At 29.1% G+C, this 16894-nt stretch overlaps 1 protein-coding gene across 1 annotated transcript; it reads right to left on the reverse strand.

Moving 5' to 3' along the window:
* Positions 1–4544: 4544 nt before the first annotated feature.
* LOC101212176 (carboxy-terminal domain RNA polymerase II polypeptide A small phosphatase 1) lies at positions 4545–8009 on the reverse strand. Its single transcript, XM_004149184.3, has 6 exons — positions 7521–8009; positions 6696–6824; positions 6488–6608; positions 6297–6378; positions 5245–5398; positions 4545–5127 (listed from the first exon to the last, which is right to left on the reverse strand). The coding sequence occupies exons 1-6, from the start codon at positions 7797–7799 to the stop codon at positions 4999–5001; spliced, it is 894 nt and encodes a 297-aa protein (XP_004149232.1). The 5' UTR covers positions 7800–8009; the 3' UTR covers positions 4545–4998.
* Between the last annotated feature and the right edge of the window lie 8885 nt (positions 8010–16894).

The raw sequence follows: 16894 nt of genomic DNA on the forward strand, positions 1-16894 counted from the left end.
TGATTGATGTTTGTGAAGAGGAGAACATTATCTATATATTTCAAGTTTACTTATATTAATTCTTCACCAATACATTATCTTTATGGCCACTTTTTTTTTTTTTTTTTTTGGCTTTGGACAAGAGTTCCTTTTTTATTATATAACAAATAAATATATATATATATATCTATATTATTGTTTTAATATGTAATTTTTTTTTAAAGTCAATTGGAATATGAAATTACTAAATCTATGTTTGGATTATTTGTGTCTTATTTGAAATATACTTAAACAGAATTTTAGATATATAGTAAATCTATTAATATCATACCTTCAAGAATTTCTCATTTTCTCTTTTCAAACGATGAAAAAGTTGTAGGAAAAAAAGAGAATAAAAGAAAATATTAATTTTGGCCAAGGAATATCCACATTGGAGGAGAAAATTTCCATGGGTTTTTGTCTAATACATTTATGATTAATTGGATATTCATTCTTTAATTTCGGTTGAAGTATGATGATATTTGAAAAAAAGGAATTATCATATTTACATTATAATTATTAAAATTATGAAAAATAGATGTCGTAGTCTATATCCTTACAATTAAAAAAGTATGTTTAGACAAGTCAATTTAACTTCAATTATTTCCATCGTTAAGATATCAAAGAATATATTTTTTTGTTCTTAACTTCATTAAAACCATCAATTTAAACCTATTTTTAAGTTACTTTTTAACTTCAGCTGACATTAATAGTTGTACTACAACCTCTAATTTTTGTATCGTTGGTGGTTGAATTTCTCCACTCCATCGTGGAGGTAATTGTAAAACATGGGGAGGTGGTTTGTGAATATTAAAAGTGGATTTGAAGTTGTTAGGAGTAAGAATGAAAGAGAATTGGAAGGAGAGGAAAAGAAAGAAGGGATTGTAAATTGGTTTGCTTTGTTTGTAAATGTGTATGAATGATGGTTTTAGGAACAAACAAAGTTGTAAAGTGGTCAACTTCACTCAACCAAAAAAAACTATTGTATTATAGAAACATAGTGTGTCCATTTTTGTTTGGACTTTTGGTTTACAAAACTCTTCATACTTTTGCTCATTACCCACTTTTTGTTCCAAAACTCATTTTCTCCCAACATCTTGCTTTTCATTATCTTTCTTTTAAACGTTAGAATTGTCGGTTTAGTTTCTAACTTTCATATAAGAAGTCTTTTATTGTCTTTTTATTTAAATGATGAATGATAAGTACTCAACTTTTATGTTTGTGTCTACTTGTTCTCTAAACCAAGTGTCTCTAACAAGTTCTTACATTTTAAAAATAGTTTTAAAAAACTCGCCTTTTATTTTTAAAATTTGACTACCAATTCAACTCTTTTACTCTAACAAAATCAAAACTAATACCTAAAAAATCAAAAATTAAAAATTAAAAAAAATCAAAAGTTAATTATTAATGAACGAGACTTAACTACATGTTATACTATTCAAAGTTAAAACGTTTTTGTAATTGGATGATCAAACTCATAATTAAGCTTAATATATATACATATGTTGAGATTAGGGATAGGGTATGTAAAATATTTTGTTCTTCTTTGTTTTTGGAAAAGAAATGGAAATATTTCTTCTTTTTTTCTTTGGTTTTAAATTCAGAATTTTTGCTTTGTTCTTGTTTAAAGTCAGGATCTCTATTTCTATTATCTTGGTTTAAACTTTTTTTTAAGAAAAAAGATTTGCCCTAAATTTCCATGAAAGCAACACTTTAGTTCTAAAACTTTAGTGTATGATGAATATATTTGATTACCGATCAGTTTGCCATTCTACATGTGTAAGAATTTTCATTACTTTGTACTAATAATTTTTACCGTATGAACTAAATAGTTACAAAATGTAAAGTTAATTATAGAGACTAAATTCTTATTTATTCAAGTTTAGAGACTAAATTGTTACAAATTTGAAAGTATGGAGACTTCATCGTTATTAATTAAAGTTTAGAGGCTAAGTGGTCGTTTGGTGCATGGGTTATGTAAGACTATAATAACCACCTCCTACTCTACTAAATATTACTTAGAAACCTCCAATTACCTATCGTAAATACTATTTTAAAACCTCCAATTTATTACATGATTTACTATTTGACATTCATCATTTTTTTATTCTCTTTTACTCTGTTCACTATTTTCTACACAAACTAAATTAGTTTACGCATTAAACGTATATTATTATAGTTCAAGCTAAAATAATTTACATCCCAAACACAAACTATAATAACTTGGGACTACATTAACTCACTCCTTACCACAAACGTCCCACGTTCCATACCACAAACGTCTCATAAATTGTTGCTTTCAAATAAATTTAGAGAAATGAAGAAATTTCTTTTCTTTTTAACTTTTGAAAGTTTTTGTTAGAATTTTTCTTTTTTTAAAAAATACTTAATCTCATTAATCCAAGTTTTAACTTTTGTAAATTTTCAAAACTATTCTCTTTTTATTCCTTAAATTTTATTTTCTATATTTGTCATATAAAAGGTAACCTTGTTGACAAATGACCTAACATATATATGGATCATAAATAAATGATAGTAAGATTATGTATAATTCTCTTACAAATTATCTTTAACAATGGTGAGTTTTTGTTTCCTTTTGTTAAATTTATTAGTTGGTAAAGTTGAAAGATTTGAGCTTCTAATGTTAGGAAGATTCCAAATGTTTGTGTATAAACAAAGTTGAAGTATTCACAAAGATCAAATCTAATATTTGATTAGAAAATGAAAAAGCAATGGAAAGTGAGTAATAGTTGAAAGACCAATTCCATATTTGAAGAATAAGTTTATAAAAATGTTAGCATTCGTCAAAATCAAGACACCAAATAAAAGCTTAGCTATTGGTAACCAAGCCCACTTACAACCAATCACAATCTTTGGTCATTTTGGTCAAAGTCTTATATTTCTTGTTTTTTTTTTTTTTTTTTTTTAATTTGAAAATTCAACACAAAAATCTCTTTCCATTCGAAAATAATCTTATAAAACAAAATCAACAAAATTGTTGAAAAAATTGAATAGGTCTTGGTAGGTCTAAGTCCTATTCATTCATCGAACTCTTTCATTATTCATCTAATAAATGTTGAACGACAAAACAAAATGGATAACAAAACCAATTATTACATTTTTTTTTCTTGGAGTAAAGATTCAAACGTCTGATCTAAAAAGGTTGAGAGTTGTTTCATGAATGATATTCTCTGTTAGGCTAGTGTATGACTAATTATAATCATTTAACACTTATTTTCACATAGACAAAGAATATGAATATCAAAATTTAGTAAAAGTGGAGTGACTAAAATTGAACAAACTTCAAATTATACGGTCCAAACACAATATGTAAACTCATAATTTTCTTCCTTACAAAGTTCATCAAACGTTTTTAAATTTTAGAGGTAGGATGAGTAGTTGTAGGTCTAAGAAATGGGAAATATGATAAGGTCAATTAAAATGCACTTGTTAAAATGGGCAAAGAAATTGGATGACCACACAGAACTGTTTTTCCAAATCAAAATTCATTAAAAACATGGTTTATTATATAACAATCTTTTAGAATATTATTTTGCTTTCATCTCAAAATTAGATTATTATTGTTATTATTATCACTCATATATTTTTAAATAATTATTATATGAAATGTCATTTTTACAATTCCTTCAATATATTTTTAATAAATCTTCTTTGAATCTTTAAAAATTAATTTTACCAAAATTGATTAAATGAGAATAATTTTCTTGCAAGAAAATACATGGGAAAATGTTTTCAAAATTTATGGTAAAATTGATAAGAGAATAGCTAATAAATTAAAGCCAATGATAAACCAACCACCAATGATATAAAATTCATTTTCAAGTATTTAATTTTAAAAAATAAGATTTTAAAAATAAATTGAAGTGTATTTTAAACAAAATTTATCAAAAAAAGTGAAATAAAAATGAGTATTTTAGAAAATAGGAATATTTTTAAAAATAACAAAATAAATTAAAATATTTACTAACAATAACAAAATTTTAGATTCTATGATTGATAAAAAGTGATAAACTTATAACATTGTCTATCAATGTAATTCCATCAATATCTATTATTGATAAAATCTAAAAATCTTGCGTGTGTTGTATATATTTTGTCAAGTTTGTCATTGTTTACAATTTCCCTTCAAACGTATCCTAAATTTAACGTTTTAAAAGCACTAATATTAAAATAGGACAATTGAAAGAATAAGAAATTCAACCAAAACTTGCATAACCTAAAAGGTATTTCAATCTAAATTATTTTAGAAATAGAGAAACAAAATATTTTAACCTAACTAAAATTATTCTTAAGTCATGAGCAAAACCCTAAAACAAATTTTCAAAGGTCGTTTAAGACACTAAGTCAGTGTTTATAATAGCATATGTTCAAGATAAAATGATTTTAGTATGAATCATAAATGAGAAGAGAAGATAGTTATAAAATAGTAAACATGGTAAAAAAATAAGGGTTTTCAAATAGTTTTGGTTTTCAAACTTCAATTATTACAATGAGATAACCAAATATTGAGTGAACTATAATAGATCCCTGCATTTCATACAATTTGAGGGCCAAACGTCCCAAGTTTTGAAGATATACAGAACCAGAAAAAGAGAAGAAAGGAAACATGGTAGAAACTACAATAGTTAGGGCAAACAAGGGGGTGGGGAGAAACTCAAACTATTTTATTGGCAAAAGGTGAAGAAAATTCCTACAAACATATCCCACAGCATTGCATGAATAAATTACAAATCAGAATTCCTACACAATTTACAAATTTTAATACTATATATAATTTTCAAACAATGGGATGAAACTATTTGGGATCGTAGCCATGATGTACAACATGGTGGAGCTATACAAAACTTCAAGAATCAACATCTGACCCATGAAGGTGCTGCCAAGCCCTTCGAACAAGCTAACTATGTTAACTGTTGACATGGTGCAGAGAGGAATGTACCTCTTCTCTTGCACAAATCTTTATTTGACGTAGGTTGGAATTCCATGTTTCTGAAACCATTCGGGCATATGGAATCTTTCGTACAGCACCGGCCTGACGTCGTTCTGCTGCGATAGGTGCTCTAGAAGTGGAAGAATGACATCTAGGAGCTGTATGTATGTGGAGAACAAGCAAAAGAAAAAGTTGGTCATGAATTGAATTATTGTCAAAATGTATTATTGTTACTGGAACTGGAAGTTTCAGAATTCTCACGATTTCCTTCCTACCTGTGAATCGTGTGGCTGCCCTGCAGAAAATGGAATGCAAGGAATTCCATTTTGAGGTTGTAGTAAAAAACTGAAGGGATTGTTGTCAACGATGACTACTCTTCTTAGATCCTTTGATAGGCAGGAGAGATCCTTCACGTGATCTCGGTATTCCCTGTTTACAAGGAGTAAAAAGTTTACTCAGTTTGAACTTGTGTAGAAGGTATGTGAAGTTTTATCCTATTCCTTCCAATATCTGAAACCCTTTCGAAATGAGTAGGCCTATGTAATAAAGAACATTATAACACTTAAAACATTCAATACGATCTTAGAAAACGTATATATTGACTCAATGTAGAATTAAGGCATTTATGGAAGTGATTTCAAAATTATTAAAAAGGCTTTTTCATATTTAAAATCAAACCTTAATGCATGTTTTTAGTCATTCATAATCAATTTCGAGGAAATGAAATTGTTCTTAGAAGTATAAAAATTGATTAAATGCATGAAACGGTGAAAAAGCTATTTTGCCATACTTAAAATCATTGTAGAACACGTCTTTAATTACTCAAAATCAATTCAACTTTTTAATTTCACACTTTTAAACACATTTTCATATTACTAGATTTGATTTCAAATAATTAAAAGCATTTTTTCCAATTGTTTTGAAAAGGACAAAAGTGATTTTGGTCGTCAGTGATTTTGAACCCTAACAAAAGTGAATCGCACAAGAACCATGTACTTAGAAATGTGTAGAAAACCGTTTGAATTTAGAGATCAGAAAATAACTCAGTTCCTCAACTAATCAACCAAACTAACTAATCATAGCCTGCATCAGTAAACAATGATCTTTAGGATATAAAAACAAGTAGTTCAACAACTTTTACTCAAACTCCTGAATGATTCAAACTTGTTTCTGGAAAGGGCAAGTTTGATTCCTTGAGATTGGATACTTCTATTAGTATTATATCTTTATAGACAGAAATTCAGCTGACCCTAAATAGAAGTAAAAATAGCAAATATTTGTAATGCTGACAAAATAAAAAGAAGAACATAGCAGAAACAGTACTTACGTGCTAATCGTTGAAGGCCGATACAGTCTAAGACTAAATCGATTTTCTTCGTCTATCCTGTCAACAAGAGGTCTTGCATACCCTGAGGCATAGACATAGATGGCATCCTTCAGATTCGAGTTCTTTTTTCATTTAAAGGTAAGAGAGGGTGGTCACTATTTGATAATCTATAGAGGGTAGAGTCTACAAACCTTCAAGACCAGCTGTGAAGAGTACAAGATCTGCAAATCCACCTAGATGTTTTAAGAAATCGTGCAAACCGGGCCGCTCAAAGACAGTAACATAGTTGACCTTAGGCTTCCCTTCACAGTCCTTCAAACAGCAGCATAATCAGGAAAGAAAGTTGAGCTAAAACTCAGAAAAACAAAATATTACAAGGTTACTAAAAAAGGAAACTACCTTGTCTGAAGAAAAGCACTCGAGTTCAAAAGACTTCAATCCAGCTTCTATTGCTTGACTGCGAATAATAGCAGGCAAAGTAGATGTTTCATATGCACATATGAGTGTTTCATCCAAGTCGAGAACTATCTGTAATTGTCCAATGTCAGATGTGGAATCTTGGGAACAAAAAGAAAAGAGAAATTCAAGGAAAAAAAGAGGACCCCAACACCCACCCAAAAGAGAATAAAGCAAGAAGAAAGAAGACACGATCACCCATGTGGCTTTATGGAACTCAAAGAAATTTTTGAAACCATTTCAACTTCACAAAGCATCTCCACAAACTTCTAATATTGGAAATTCAAATCATCAACCATAACGTACGGTTCTAAAACGAAATAAGAAAGTTCCTTCAAATTGCGATAAGCATTTACAGAAAGTTAGAGAGCTAAATTCTTTCATCCACTAAATAAACTATAGCCAATGAGGTTGAAGTTTTCCTTAACCCATTTTCATCAAGAAAATACACAACCCTGCTTCACCACACCAAAATGTTATCAATGAATCTTCTCACACAGGCAAAGACCAATCCTGTTAAACCCTACTCCTTCTAAGAAAGATAAAATCAAACTTAAAACATAGATTGAAATCACTGTAGTAAACCCATAGAAGGAGGATAATGCATATCCAAAAAATCACAAAATTAAGATAACCCAATCAGCAGAAACACACCAAAATTTCAAGAAAGGTGGAACACAAATCGAATCCAAACACAAACACTTGGCAGAACCCATACATAACGAGAAATCAACAAAAGAAAGAGGGAAAAAAAAACATTGAAAATACCGTCAGTTTCTCCATGAGCCCATCGGACTCCTCCTCGTCTTCAACAGAAGCAATATCAACAGCAGAGGCAGCAAGCAACTCATGGTCAGGAAGTTCAACGACAGGCAAAGGTTTAAAAGAGGGAGAGGAAGAAGAATGAGAAGAAAGAAGACGAAGGTGTCCAAAAGCAGTGAGGATGGAAACGAAGATCTGGAAGAAGAAAGCCAACCAGTTCAAGAGGGTCTTCCAGACGTGCAGAGTGCCGGGCGAGTAGACCTCCGGCTGAGTCAACTCAGCCATGGGAAAGGCGATGAGAACCGAGTCTTCAGGGGGGAGGGGAAGGTGAGATGGATAGAAAAAGGAAAAGAGAAGAAGGGTTTGGTGGGCGTAGAAAGGGGGGGAGGGGGTGGTGACGGCTGGGGGCGGAGGAATGGGGCGGGAAGGGGGGGGATGAGAGGGGGGGGGATGGAGTTGATATAAACAAAAAGGAGAAGTTGGGAGCGTGGAGAGGAGGGGGGAGGGGGATGAGAGTGGGGGAAAGGGAAAGAGGATTTATGAAAGTGAAAGAATCGGCCAATGAGAAAAGACAATTTGTAGTAGTGCTCTTCTTTAAGACCATGTCATTCCTAATTATTGATAGCATCACTCACACTCCGATTCGGTACTTCACATACCACTTGAAACCCTCTCCTTTCCTCTCCTCACCCCACCGCCTGATTAACTCTCCACCTTTTCTCAATACATCTCTCCCTGCACATTACACCAATATCTTATTACCTTTTTTCAAATAACCCAATCTTTTTTACTTTTATATTCTCTTTATTATTTTCAAAACTTTACTAATTTTTTTAATCTTTTCTCTTTTAATGGAATAATATAATATTTGACCAAATACCCAAATTTGAATTTCTTAAAAAATATATATACAAGATTTAGTATTTAAAGATTTAGAAAGATTTGAAAAAAAAAGTAAGAATGTCGACGTATATATATATATATATATATAATGTCAAAATTGCACCAAAAAAATTGAAAAAGTGTGTTTATATATGTACCCTTTAGACATAATTTAAACCCAAGCATTTTTTTTTTACTTTTAATTTTACAAAAATTAAAAATGAAAGATAGAATTTTCTATGTAAACTAATGTCACTTGAATATATTTTTAATTAATTATTCAAATTAAAGCTAAACATATAAGAAAAAAAATTTATTAGTGTCCAAGTCTTACAAGTAAAAGTTGGATCAAATCCAAAGTTTACAATAAAAAAAGGAAGGGTACCTTATGAAGTATGAAAAGTTTTAGTGAAAATTATTCCAAAATAATATATAAGTCAAATTGATTTTATATTTGCTTTCTTTATTCTTCCCAATAAATAAATAAATATATATATATATATATATATATATATATAATTTGAAGAAAACAATATATTCTATTTTAGGAATATTGTATTGGTGTTGATATTGATATTCTCATATTTGCTTATAGTTTTGGATAAGAACGTTTGGATAAATTATTGGGAAAAAAAAGTTAAGATTACAAATATAATGAAATGGACACTTATTTCATTCAATAAAACAAAATACATATTAATCCTATTTAATTTGTTTTGATTAAAGCAAAGTTGCATATTTAGTTATTTTCCATTTTTAAACAACGAATTCTATAATGATCATAATTATAAAGTTTTTAGATAATAAATTAGAGCATGTGGGAACCAATCTTTCCAAATTTGACAATTTATTATTGATTTTTGGGGGTCGTCAAAGCCTCCTAGTAATAGTCGTCCACATACATGTATTATATAAAACAAATTTGTTAGTTTATGTATTAGACAATGATTTCTTTTCTTTTTTTATTTAAAAGATTTATTAATAAAGTAAACAATATTTCATTCTAATTCCATGATAATTTTTTTAGCTATTCTTATGAACGCCAATAGCATCAACTTATTACAAATATAATTGTGATATATATTGAACCTTGTATTTTTTTTTTTTTCTTCTTTTATCTTGTAACTAGGTCGAATTGAACGGTTTACTGACTTGAATATCAAAATTTTTGTATTACAAAGGAGAACTTTAGGAGTGCTATAAAAAAACATCTTTTTAAATTTAGTCTATGCTAACAAAAATTGGGTTACTTGATGTTGATGCAATGTCAAGTAATCCTATAGTCGTCGTCATTCGTTGCTGATGTAGTTCTCATTGTTGCGGTTTTGCTACTGGTTCTGCTTACCGTAGAAGGTTGAAGGGGAGGGCAGTAGGTGGAGACGTTTAACATTGGAGAAAAAAAGGGTTTAGGGTTTTCCTCTTGTATTTTTCCTTTAAAATTTTCTAAAAATTTAATATTTTAACATTAAAGAATCATTATATTTTTTCTAGTATTCTTGATATTTTGGGCAACGTGAAAATTTTCCAGAAGTTTGGCTACTGTCGTCATTTTATAAAAAATTTTGACATTTTTGAAACGTCAAGATTTTAATAGATATTACTTGACCTTTTAAAAACATCAAGTAAAAGTATATAACACTTGACGTTTTTTAAACATCAAGAAAGGGTTCAATAGTAAAAAAAAATTTGAAAATTAGCCCCACCTCTACCTTCTCATTGAAACGTCAAGAAAAAATAGATATTACTTGACGTTTTAAAAATGTCAAGAAAAAATACATATCACCTGACGTTTAAAAATCGTTAAGAAAGCTAAAAAATTAGCCCACATTCACCTTTTCATAAAAATTCTTGACATTTAATATTTGAAATCACTCATTTCTTGACATTTTTTTTTAAAAATCGTCAATTATTTAAAATCTCAAGCGTCAAGAAAGAGTCTATTTTTCTAGTAGTGACTTGATGTTTAAAAGAGTGTCGAGTAATCAACTGTCAAGTATAGTTTTATTACTTGACATCAAAACACCATCATGTTATATATTTCATGACATAATTTTCGTGTCAATTAAGGTAGTATATACTTTACTCTATTTACATGTCAAGTAAAATAGTATATTTGACGCGGAATAATGGAGAAATTATTTAACTCTCACATGTATTTAGCATCATATGTAACTTTTATTAACGTATTAAATATAATAAAAAAATTCATTTATCAGTTTGTGCATTACATACATTAATTTCAATAAGACAAATCCATCAACAAAATAAACTCTCCGACGAATAGTAATTTCATTATTCAACGATAAGTCATAGGTATAGAATCCAACATTCAAGAAACACATATTAACTAATTCACTTAGTTACACAACAAAACAAAGAAAAGACAAATAGTTTAATATAATAAGTAAATCAACAATAATTTCATTCTTCGACAATATGTCATAAACAATTACACAATTCCAATCCAATATATCCAATTAAGATTTGTATGTGGCATATTTCAAAATTTACAATAAAATATATTGTATATGAACCCCTACCCCAATCAATTTCTTTGTTGTGTGTTACTAGACCAATCCACACATGTGGTATACCAAAAAATCATATAATAGTTCACACTCAAAATACCCAATAAGACTAAAGTCTATCCTTTATATCTTTTGCGTGAGGTATATAAGCATATAATAGCTATGAACAAGAAATTTACACAAAAAAAGGTAATGGCTATTTTCGTGTTAGTCATTTACAAAATTAACAAGAACAACATATTTAGATGTCCATCAGATGTATCAAGCTAAAAATTCAGTCCACTCTGCTCGTATTTCATCCAATTCAAGTTGCGAGTATTGACTTCTTGTATCAATTTATAAAACATAAAAAGTCGAATAAACACTTTGTTAGAAATAAATATTGGTCATATTATACTATTTATAATGTTATAATGTAGGTAGTTTAAGAACATACTGCATATGTGATAATGTTGTTGTCTTTAGTCACAATTTCTCGCATATATCTCATAACACAATCCTACGTTCGAGAGTACCCATTTACCACACTTTAATACAAAACCATATGCATACTATATTATGTGCTAAATTATACATAATTGTATTAAATTTTAAATTATCTTATAATATATTTATCTTTACCGCAACATGGTTTTTCTAGTCTTTTCCAAATTCTTTTGAGATTGAAAAATCATCAAGGTCCTTTATTTTCCAGGATATAGTATATTTTCCAGGTCCTTTAGAGAAAAAAACATAAACAAAGTTAACTTACATATTCGTTGTGTATTTGATATCTTCTCACAAGCTTGTTGTCATGCCCTACTCTAAAACTCTCAACACATTTTTACTTTTAGTCACCATCAAAATAACAAAATTCAAAACAAAATAACAAAATAGAATATAAATTTATATACATTCAAAATTTCTAATTTCTCAAAAAAAAAATAATAATAATAACAACCTTGGTTTTCGGCGGCGGACGAGGACACTCCCGCCGGTGGAGGCGATGGCAACACCCCCAACTCTCCTTCTCTCCCTCTCTCTCGGCCAATTTTGAGTTTCTTTTCGTTTTGCATTCGGTTTTGTGTTGAAAGGGGAAGAAATAGTATGGAATTTCTTCGACATACCCCCTTACCACACGTCAGGGAAAGGTGATCTTTGAAACGACAAATTTTCACTTTTCCTGAGGTATGGCAGGGGGACATCGAGAAACGTGTAAATATTGAATTATTATTTAAACTTTTCCCAATGTGTCCCCCGCCACACGTTCGGGAAAGTGGAAATCGTAACTACAAATTTCCACTTTTCTTGGCGTGTGGCACATGGCACATCAGAGAAAGAAAAAATAATAATTCAATATTCACACTTTTTTCGACGTCCATCTGCCACACTTCGGAGAAAGTGGATATATTGAATTATTACTTACACTTTTCTCGACGTCTCTATGCCACACGTCGAGTAAAGTGTACATATTAAATTAAATTTTATACAATCCCCGAAGTCTGGTTCTTATACGTCGTGGAAGATCTCTTTCGTCGACGCAGCGTTGCCCGTGTCAGCGATAGGTGGTCAACACCAACGCACTTTTCACTGACGTTTTTTCTGGCATCAGAATTCTTTCGATTTCTTTTAGTGAACACACAAATCACAGACCATCATAACACTAGAAGGAAGCTTAAAATCGATCTAAATTTTAGAAAAATCAGTCACGGTACAAGATTCCCTTCTTATTCAAAATGCCTTGCAACTCAAAATAGAACTTCTCGACATTATAATACTCAAATTCCTTCTCCTTGTATAATCTTATAATAACTTCTTTTTTCTTGACTCTTTTTTCTTGTTAAACTAATCTCCAAATTAGATTAGTCATTTCTTAAGTTCTTAGTAACTCACCAACTCTTGCTTCCCAAAATTCTAAGTAATTTCATGTCATAACACTTGGAATCCAACTCACCGAACACTTAATTTCTTAGTGATTCTGGCTAAAATTAGTTAGAGATCACCATTTAAACCTTTTCTTTCCCAGTCTCGGTCGATACAACTCCAAGTTACCTCGAGATACTTCCATTTTCCTCTTTTACCTTCAATCTCGGTTGGACTCGTGTCCGAGATTGCCCGAGATCTCCTTAATTTCATTTCTCTTCTTTTAATCACGGTCGAACCAGCATCAAGATTCTTCTGAGAACTCACTATAACTTTCTCTTTACTTCAAATCTCGATCCAACAAGCGTCGAGATTACCTCAGGATTTCCCTTCTGTGTCCTAAATCTGGCTCAAGATTCCACTTGATGCCTGGGATTCAACTTAGAAACCCTTATGTCCTTCGTCTCAGTTTGCCACAACTATGAGATGTCCTTATAATACTTCTTAATTCCTTTATTTTTTAGGCACGAGTCTCACACTTGTTCTTAATGAGTCAAGATGGTACACCACACCATCGTACACATTAATCACAACTAATGACCAGTGATCACAAAATAAAATATATATGCAACTAATTAGTATTTTGCTATTAATGCAAGTTTGAATAGATAAAAATTGTACTTACTCGAGATTATAAGGAGCAATAATTTATATTGTTCGGACGCTACTAGAAAAATGGGCTTTAACGACGCATAATTTATATCATAGAGAGTTTCAATGACACAATTTTTGCGTCATTAAAGTCCCTATCAAGATAGGCTATTTAACGACACTTCAAGAAAATTGACATTAAATATGCATAGATGACATCATTATATTGTCATTAATACCCTTATACTAACGTTTTAAATGTGTCATCATTATCTACAACTCGACATAAAAAATGTCGTTGCTCATGTGATAATCTGTTTATTCATGTCGGTTTTTCATTATTGATGACACTTATTATTTTGTATTGTGTTTTAACGTTTCGTTACACATAATTTTTGTCAATAAATGTGCTCTCACATCACTGTTCCTGTGTAATAAATGTTTATATATCGACACTTTTTTAGCTTCATTATTTTTCAGCTCACAACACATATTTTTTTGTCATATATTTCCTTATTTCGATATTTTCTGTTGTAAAAAATAAAATAAATTTATGATTCAACATTACCCATACGTTTAGAAAGATATTTATATTACTAATAAAAAAATTAAATTACATTGTCGATAAATTTTTTACCATAATCCAAAAGATAAAGTAACTGAGTTAACAATTGTGTTTAAGTGTTGAGTTCTTAATCATTTTTTGACTTGGTCTAGAGAATTTGTATTTGAGTGGATGGTTGAGTTTAGTTTAGTTTTTTTTATTATTATTACTATTTTTTTATATAAAAAATTGTCCAAAACGACATGTTTTAGGCTCGTTATTTCAAGTAGCACATGTTTTGAAAAGTTGTAAATAGTGTTTTTCTTGTACAATCTCGACTGAAATCGTCTTCGAAATTTGTTATGAAGTTTGTGTGCCCGAGATTCGTCCCTCATTTAGGTGAACATAGTGAAATGCATTACGGGATTACTTTTTTGGTTTAGATGAAAATGCCCTCATTTATGAAAATATTGCTATTATATTAATTAAATTGTTTGGTTGAGAAGTTTCACAACTCCCAGTAGCCTTTTTAGAAGCCTTTGGTCATTTCCTCTCATTTCCTCCCTCTTCCACACCCACATTTCATATTTTCCCAAGTCATATAGGAAAATAAGATGAATATAGCTTATTAGATAAGAATTTTTTTAAAGAAAATCTTATCGGGGTGTTTGAAGCGAGAAGTGACTTATAATAGTCATGGAATTATAATAATATGTGGATTATAGTAGTTTGTGTTTGGGGTGCAGACTCTTATAGTCTGTGTTATTATAGTTTATCTTTGTTATTATAAGTTATAAGATGTGTTTGAGGTGGTGACTATTATAATCAGAGTAACGTTTTTAATATTATTTTTCTACATATATACTATACATGAAACACACATTTAAAAGAAAAGATTTTTTAAATCTTGTTAACTATGATATTCATTTAATAAATTTAGCCTTAAACTTAGTTTTTCACAACTCTTTTTTTGTCATGCATATATATGCTACATAAAATGCACATTTTTTTTCTTATGAACACTTGTGATAAACTTGTATTCGTAAGTGTTAGTAAAATTGCAACATTTTAAAAAAAATTGCAAATATAGCAAAACTATCACTGATAAACTTGTATCGCTGATAGACTTCATATGGTATATCAGTGATAGATCATATGGTATATCAGTGATAGACCAATATTTACAACATGGTCTATCAGTGATAGACTTATATCATTGATAGAATTTGACAAATTTTGCTATATTTATAAATTTTTTAAAATTGTGCTATATACTTAATTAATTTGAATTTAATTACTAAATTTGCAACTATTCCAAAATTATAAGCAAATGTATAATTATCCATTTTCTATTTATTAATTATATAACTAAAAAATATAATTAATAACATTCTCTATCAAATTCCAAACTCTTTAATTAAGTATGCATACCCATATATATACTTAGTTAATTCGACACTACCGAATAGATTCTTTTAACTTCCTACGGCAATTAATCTAACACCCATAATAATCAAATCATAAATTATTTAACTCTCAATTACAATTAATCTAATCATAAATTATTTAACTTTCAATTGCAATTAATCTAACATCCAATAATAATATAATCAGGCAATTAATCCGGTAATAATTTAAACATAAATTATTCAAGACAATTAACCTTTAACTTAAATTTGTAGAGTATGTTTGGAAGAAAGGTTGGATTAGGGAGGATTAGTATCATGATAAATCTAGTATTATGATAATATGTGTTTGAGGGAAGGGTTATATAGGAGAGTTATGACCATGGTGTTTAGAGTTTTTTTTTCTAAACATTATGTTTTTTATCTCTTTTTAAATTAGAGGATTGTTGTTCCATGAAGTAACAAAAATAATAAAAAAATTTGTAATGAATCAATTAAAGATATAAAAAGAAGGAGATAGAGGAAAAAAAAGTACATTTTACAAAGTATTAGCATAATTTGGTAAAAAATTTAGATTCAAAATTTAATTCAAAAAATCTTAAATCAAATCTGGCTAATAAATTGATTTTTTTAAAAGAAAATTCTTATATATTTAAAGTTTAAATATTTTTTAAAAAATGTATTTATTATAGATTATTTAAGGATTGAAAAGTTATTTAATTTAATATTAAATCATCTGATTTGATTTGATTTTAATTTTTTATAAATTTAATAAAACTAAATTTATAAAAAAATAGTTTAAATAAAATATTTAAAAGATGAAAAACTAAAAAAATAAAATAAAATAAAAGACATGAAATAATAAAGTTAAAAAGAGTTGAAGAGAGGACTAAATGCATAAACTAATCCTAATTAGTATTTAATTAAAATCAACTTCGTAAATAAAATAAATTAAAAATAATATTCTTTTAAGATTATTAAATTAATTAAAAACAAATGACATTTGACAAATAAAAGAGTAGATTTTTTTATAAATGAAATAATAAAAGTATGAGAGTTGAAAATGTAGGTTTATGGAGAGTTAAAGAGGGATTGAGAAAGAAGAAAGAGAAGGAAGAGGGATTACGATAAACCTAAAACAAAGGTTATGATAACCCTTTTTCCAAACAAGGGTTGAGTTATTATAACCCTAATTCAATAGGGATAACCCTTAGGCCAAACGGTCCCTTATTTGCGAGGACTTCCATTTTTAATTTGAAGACACGTAGAATCTTGTAATTTTTATATCAAATTTACTAATTTGTTTGTACTTTTGTCTCAAATTTATTAATAATTAATTTAAGTGAGTGACAATTGAGATGTAACCAAAATTTGATAATGAACACATTTACCATACATTATCTATAATTCAAAAGCTTCCAAAATTGTACCTTTCTTTTCTCTAATGGGACGTTTCATTCAAAACTAAAACATAAGGATTACTTTCTACAATAACTAAAACACATCCTAAAATTTAGGGACATTTTT

This window comes from Cucumis sativus, chromosome 5 (genome assembly GCF_000004075.3).
Source record: "Cucumis sativus cultivar 9930 chromosome 5, Cucumber_9930_V3, whole genome shotgun sequence".
In the NCBI taxonomy this organism is placed as follows: domain Eukaryota; kingdom Viridiplantae; phylum Streptophyta; class Magnoliopsida; order Cucurbitales; family Cucurbitaceae; genus Cucumis; species Cucumis sativus.

Coding starts and splice junctions, on each gene's coding strand:
- LOC101212176 (XM_004149184.3), bottom strand. CDS start 7,799: ATGGCTGAGTTGACTCAGCCGGAGGTCTACTCGCCCGGCACTCTGCAC. Junction 6,825..7,520: donor GGCTCATGGAGAAACTGACG/GTATTTTCAATG, acceptor GGACAATTACAG/ATAGTTCTCGACTTGGATGA. Junction 5,399..6,296: donor CGGCCTTCAACGATTAGCAC/GTAAGTACTGTT, acceptor CCTTGTAAACAG/GGAATACCGAGATCACGTGA.